This window comes from Salmo salar, chromosome ssa12 (assembly GCF_905237065.1).
Source record: "Salmo salar chromosome ssa12, Ssal_v3.1, whole genome shotgun sequence".
Classification (NCBI taxonomy): Eukaryota; Metazoa; Chordata; class Actinopteri; order Salmoniformes; family Salmonidae; genus Salmo; species Salmo salar.
The window spans coordinates 55,700,731-55,707,158 of NC_059453.1; the positions used below are offsets into that span (position 1 = coordinate 55,700,731).

Here is a 6,428-nt window from a genome sequence, read left to right on the forward strand (position 1 = left end):
TTAATTAAACAATAAAATATGATTTATTAACATTTCTGAAAATGGATGTATAGTGTTTTGGTATGAAACTCTTCAAATGATGGACAGTCAACCGCCACTCATCCATAATTTTGTCCATAAGAGTGTCAAAAGTTCACTTTTGGTGGATAGATGAATGCGTAGTGCGTTCTTCATGCATTTAATCTGCCTTTGTCTCTTTACAGTAAGGCTTATGGAGAATAAATTGCATACGTATTCATACATATCATCATCATATTATAACATTTATTGTAAAAAGACACTAACTGTCAAATGGGGACACATACACACAGACAACGTACACACCAGTTGATGCTTGTGGGAGGAGCTATAGGAGGACGGGATCATTGTCACGGCTTGAATGGAATCAATGGCATGGTATCAAACACATCAAACAAATGGAAACCACATGTTTGACTCCATTCCACTGATTCCATTCCAGCCATTACAATGATCCCGTCCTACTATAGCTCCTCCCACCCGCGTCCTCTGGTACGCACATCCTATTAGCAGTGTGAGCATGCACACGCACATATACCAACAAATGTGGCTTTGAAATCATCACCCCAGAAGTATACAATAATCACGTAGCTTATATAATGTTATCTTTCCTCCAGAGTTGACTTTGGAAGAAGCACTTTCAACATGCTTTGAATGATCTACATTTCTAAAGCTTAGAGAAAGAAAAATGACCTGATATGGAGATCTATCATAATGTCCTTTGAATGATAAGAGATAAAACAACAAAGATAAACTTGGATCACGTGGGCCTTTGTGTCTTTACAGGCCTTTACTGCCCCTTCTTGGTGAGATTGGGGAATTTAAATGTTATGCAAAAATCAGGACTGCTGTTCTATGCTCTGATGGTGAGATTATGCTGCTGCCCAGTGGTGAGATTGGTGCATTACACATCAATGCTGTTAGCCAGACGCAGACAGAGTGCCGACTCCGAGGGGACATCGCCGGTGCTGATCTCATTCCCCTCCAGACGCAGTGTCCTCAGCTTGGAGAAGTTCATTATGTCCACGACACCACAGAAACTCCCCAGGGTAAACTCTACAGAGATAGAGGAGGGAGAGATGGCGAGGAAGGGAGAGAGAGGGAAGGGAGATAAAGGAGTGGCAGACAGAAAAATAAAAGGGACGGATGGGAGTGAGAGAGGGGGAGAAGCTATTGTTTACATTCTGGCACTCAAACAAAAAGGAACTTTGTTTGTTTAACTTCAAAGTGTTGCTGAAATCACGTCATACGAATCACTCAAAACGTGTCCCACCTGCTGCAGCCTCATCACCCCCCACAGCCACATGAAGTGGAACCAGAGTCGTTGACCCCTCCACTAACTCCAACAAAAAATTGTCATCATCGACTTCGATTAATAGCCAAGACGGTGTGTACGTGCATGTGTGTGTTCACTGCTTGCATGCCTACTTTACACACCTTTGATGTGGTTGGCCTGCAGGTAGAGGTGCTCAAGCGTCTGGCTGACGAGGGGGATCCTCTCCAGTTGGTTGAAGCTGAGGTCCAGCTCCACCAGGCCAGACACGTTGAAGGTGTTGGGGGGGATGCCATTGTCGGTCAGCTGGTTGTGGGCCATGCGGATGTACTGCAGCTGAGAGAACTTACTGAGGAAACCCTCTGGGACAGCACTGATGGCGTTGGACTCCAGGTACAGCTGGTGGAGGCGCTCTGGGAGACTATCTGGTACCTGGACATAGATCGTCAGTCGATCAATTAATCATTCGATGAATTAATCAATCTTGCAAGCCTATTCGATTGCCATCGCTGGCTTCAATCAACAGTCACAAGTACACACACACACCCTCTACATTACGATACCTTCTTCAGCTTGTTGCCGCTGACATCAAGCAGAGTGAGTGAGTTCAAACCCCTCAGAGACATGCCCATCTCTGTCAGAGCGTTATCATGGAGATACAGGATGGTCAGGTTGTCCATGCCATCAAGGGCCGCTGGTGTTATCTAGGCTCTCACAAAAATACAAACTTTATTAACTTTATTTAAAACATATAGGCAACAACAACAACAAAACAAGCTGTGTTTAAATTATTGATAAAAACAGTAAGAAGGCCTGGTGCCGTCATACTTGAAACAAGGATGAATGTTGTCTTTCCAAGAGTGTGTTTTTTTTTTTTACATGTGGCTTGGACACTTGATTGAAAAACCTCGATCCACTTTACAATCAACAGAAAAACATCTGAAGACAGATGAAGATGAATGAAAGTGTTTGAAGGGCCAGTAGTGGTGAGAAGTCTGAGTGTTGTTACCTTGTTGATGTTGTTGTTGTTGAGTCTGAGGTCCCGTAGTGAGCGCGGCAGGTTGGGGGGAACACGAGTCAGGTTATTATGTTGAAGGTACAGACGCTCCAACCCCTGCAGCTTGGCAAACACCTAGAATATAAGGATATGTTTGTTCAAACATAAAAGTATGTTTGATTTGTCAAGGTCTAGTGCAGTACAGAGCAACATACCCCCACACCCCACCCACCCCCCACCCACACCGTTTTTCAAGCTTTGATTATTTGAATCAGCGGTGTAGTGTTAGGGCAAAAAACAAAATGTGGAAAAAAACTAAACCCTGGTGTACAGTACTGTAGTGAATTCTAGTGACTTTTTGTGAAGTGCCGTGTCATGTTGTGTTGGGTAGAGTAACCTACCCTCTTGCCGATTTTGTCCGTAGACAGCGCGTTGTGATGCATCATGACCCAGACAAGGTTGGTGGCATTGGCCAGGGCAGAGTCTGGCATGGCGGAGATCTCATTGTGCTGCAGGTACAGATACTTCATCCTGGAGGGCACATTGGGCATGGCTGTCAAGCCACGCCCGTCACAGTACATAGCGATGGGGAAGGATGGTGGGCAGTCACACTCCGCAGGACACTCCCCTCCGGTGGTGTCAGCCAATAGGGAGCCCTCGACATAACCACGACCACGCAGGGCGGACAGCCAGAGGAACGGGTCCTGCCTGTCTGGCGAGGCGAGGGATAGCGGCAGGACGCACGCCAAGAGGAACACACACAATCCACTCATGGTCACACACGCAGGTCACACACGCAGAAAAGAGCTTACACACAAGTCTACCTCAGCTTGATGGAGAGACGGAGAGAAAGAGAGGAGACAGATTAGTTACCCAGAGTTCGGAAATGTGAGTAAAACATACCTGAACAAACTGGGAAAGACTCCAAATATCAGTGGAAAAATCGACCAACCTTGCCCTGCTAGAAGAAAAGGGCCCCAAAGAAATGAGAGCACATTGTAAAGACCCATGGACTCTCCTTTTAGGAGTTTGAATACATACATTTCCATCAAATAGATGTTTCTCTGCCCCCCTTTGTAAAAGCAACACATACTGTACTACTGGAATCTGCACCATAATGTACTACTGGACTCTGCACTATAAGATACTGTCATTTTTTTTACATAGTCTAATGCAACATGACTAGAAACACCATAACCAATCATAACCAACCATAATCAAAGGTATCCCAGCGCAGAGCTCATGTCAAAGAGTAGATGATCAGCCAAACAGGCAATATTGACTCAACACTGGATATACTGCATGTTAAATACTGTATGTTACTGCAGAGGCAGAATTTAGGGTTCTTTCTCCATCAAGTAATGGGTCCAGAGAGGAAAATTTTAAAAAGGGAAGAATATATCCATGAATGTAGTCTTTGTTTAAGTATTCACGCTGGTGCCAAACCAGCATACTCTACAGAGAAATGTCGAACAAGTGTCCTTTAATGCAAAAGAGAAAAAAAGTCCAATAAAACCAAGACGTGAGTTTATCTTCTGTTTTCCTCCTTTTCTATAACATTAGGTGGTGATTTAAAATAGACACACAAACTTGCGCTTGCACACACACACATGCACAAATACACAAATACACACACACACACACACACACACACACACACACACACACACACACACACACACACACACACACACACACACACACACACACACACACACACACACACACACACACACACACACACACACACACACACAAACCTACCAGATCAGTGAGAACTAGTCCCTCCTCTTGAGAGGCTGTGCAGGACTGAGAGGGACTTTGCCAAACACTTTGTGAAAACCTCTCTCTCTCTCTCCTTGACTTATTTCCCTCCTCCATCCCTCTCTCCACCGATCCTTCCCTCTCGACCCCCCTTCACTCTACACTTTGCTAGCTTCCCACTCTCTCCCCCTCCCTTTTCTTTCCTACCTCACCCTTTCCTGTTACTACTCACACAACCCTGCCCCTCTGCTCCCTCCTCTCTTCTCCTATCAACCCCTTCAAACCTGCCCGGCTCTTTTTTTCTCCCCCTCCTTCCATCTCTCTCCTTCCTATACCCTTTGTCAAACCCAGTTGTACCGGGGTCTCCTTCTCCTCCAGGTTGAGTGTGGGAAAGAGAGTGATAGAGTGCTATGCTGTGGGGTGGCTGTGCCTGCAGTATTGCTCTCATTTGTGGAGCATGTTAAGGCCCTCAGTCCCCTGTCCCCGCTAAACATCCCCATCTGTACCTGTACTAAACAGTCAGTTCCAAATTGGCCTCCCATCTCCTCTTTTCTCTTCTTATTACAGGCTCATAACAGCTCTAAATGCAATCCCCTTGCCCTTACCCAGGGGCTACATTAACTTACTTTCGCCTGGGCTGTCCCACCCTTCCCCTCTCTCCAAAGTGTTGATATTTACCCTATAAACCTATCCTGAAGGTTGAAAAACACACCTAAGTTATATTTGACCTCGTAGATGCTGAGGGTTCAACTAATTTACAATGGTAAATCTAAGTGCTGACGGTAGCGCAATAACTCTAAGGCATCCTGACACAATGACTACCGCCCTGTAACACTCACATCTGTAATAATGAAGTGCATTGCAATAGAGTTTGGACAATAAACTGAAAATAACTGACACCAACATTACCTTGCTCTTAGGGAGTGAACATTATTTATAAGGGTTACATGGTGAAGATTTGACCTCTCTGAAATGAAAATGGATGGCCCTACCTTCAGCAAAATATATTTGACCTAAATCCTCCCTGAATGCTTAGAAAACAAGTGGATAGAGGAGAACATGTCTACCGTTTACCCTCAATTCTTGGACAGATCAGAGTCTTAGATATGCAGTTTTAGAAACTGTTCTTCGTCCTGTAAGCATTACAATGCAACGCAGGAATTTTGATTGCGCACAGGGCTGCGGGCCAGAAGGTTGTGGGTTCGCAGACCACTGTGGACAAGAGTAGAGGTGGAAAGATTTCATTTATAGTAAAAGCATTGCATGAATCAATCATTGTATTTGCTGGTCTGAAAAAAATGGCCTTTTATAAAAATGGCATGCAATTCTACATCATTTTACATATTAGCAGAATATTTTTTAATACCACACAAATTACCTAAATTACAGGCTAAGAATGGACAGAGAGATAGGCCTACACTATGTGTTTATCATATCATATATCTCCAACTAAACTGTCCCTGTTTGCAAATAATTTAATCTGAGACGTCATTAGGAATCTGAGCATGGTACTTTCAAAAGTTAAGCCTACCTTTCCACCCCAGACAGAGTAGGCATACCGAAGCAGAAAAAAATATGTTTTTACTGCTGGCTACTCTTCTTCCGTGGCTTAACCCAAAGAGAGACGGTCTCAAGTGTTTCCCTAAAAGCTGCCTGGATTTAAACATCTTCTATTCTACATAAAGTGAATAGCTTAATCAATTGATAGTAAAAGAAAAAGAATACTTCCCAAGCAAAGTCTAATTTAGGTCTCCTCCACTATAGAAAGTGAAATATATCCATATGCATTGGAGTCACATCTTTCACAGGTATTTTACAGTTTGTTTCTAGCATAAAGCATTGCGGATCAAAGTGCTGTCACGTTCTGTCACGTTCTGACCAGTAAAGGGGTTATTTGTTATTGTAGTTTGGTCAGGACGTGGCAGGGGGGTATTTGTTTTATGTAGTTCGGGGTTTGTTAGTATATGTGTTTATGTAGAGGGGTGTTTGGTTAGAGTATTCCGGGGTTTTTGGGTTATGTTCTATATTTTGTATTTCTATGCTCAGTCTATGTTGTGTATTTCTTTGTTGGCCTGGTATGGCTCTCAATCAGGAACAGCTGTACATCGTTGTTGCTGATTGAGAGTCATACTTAGGTAGCCTGTTTTCACCTGTCCCTTTGTGGGAAGTTGTTGTTGCATAGCTGTGTGTTTAGCCTGCAATACTGTTCGTGCGATTGTTTTATTTGTTCAGTGTTAAATAAAGTCACTATGAGCACTCAACCCGCTGCGCCTTGGTCCACTACGTACGACGACCGTTACAATCACTTTATGTAATCAAATCATTTTTTTTCTCTTAAGCTGACAATACCTGTGCTTTTTGCAAATTTCTTTAATA

At 43.7% G+C, this 6,428-nt stretch overlaps 1 protein-coding gene across 1 annotated transcript; it reads right to left on the reverse strand.

Annotated features, from left to right (window-relative positions):
* On the reverse strand, positions 1 to 4,219 carry fmoda (fibromodulin a). The gene is made up of 6 exons (XM_014131769.2): positions 4,053 to 4,219; positions 2,690 to 3,117; positions 2,301 to 2,423; positions 1,855 to 1,995; positions 1,456 to 1,723; positions 1 to 1,074 (listed from the first exon to the last, which is right to left on the reverse strand). Exons 2-6 carry the CDS (start codon positions 3,059 to 3,061, stop codon positions 923 to 925), a joined length of 1,056 nt encoding a protein of 351 aa, XP_013987244.1. The 5' UTR covers positions 3,062 to 3,117; positions 4,053 to 4,219; the 3' UTR covers positions 1 to 922.
* Positions 4,220 to 6,428: the final 2,209 nt, after the last annotated feature.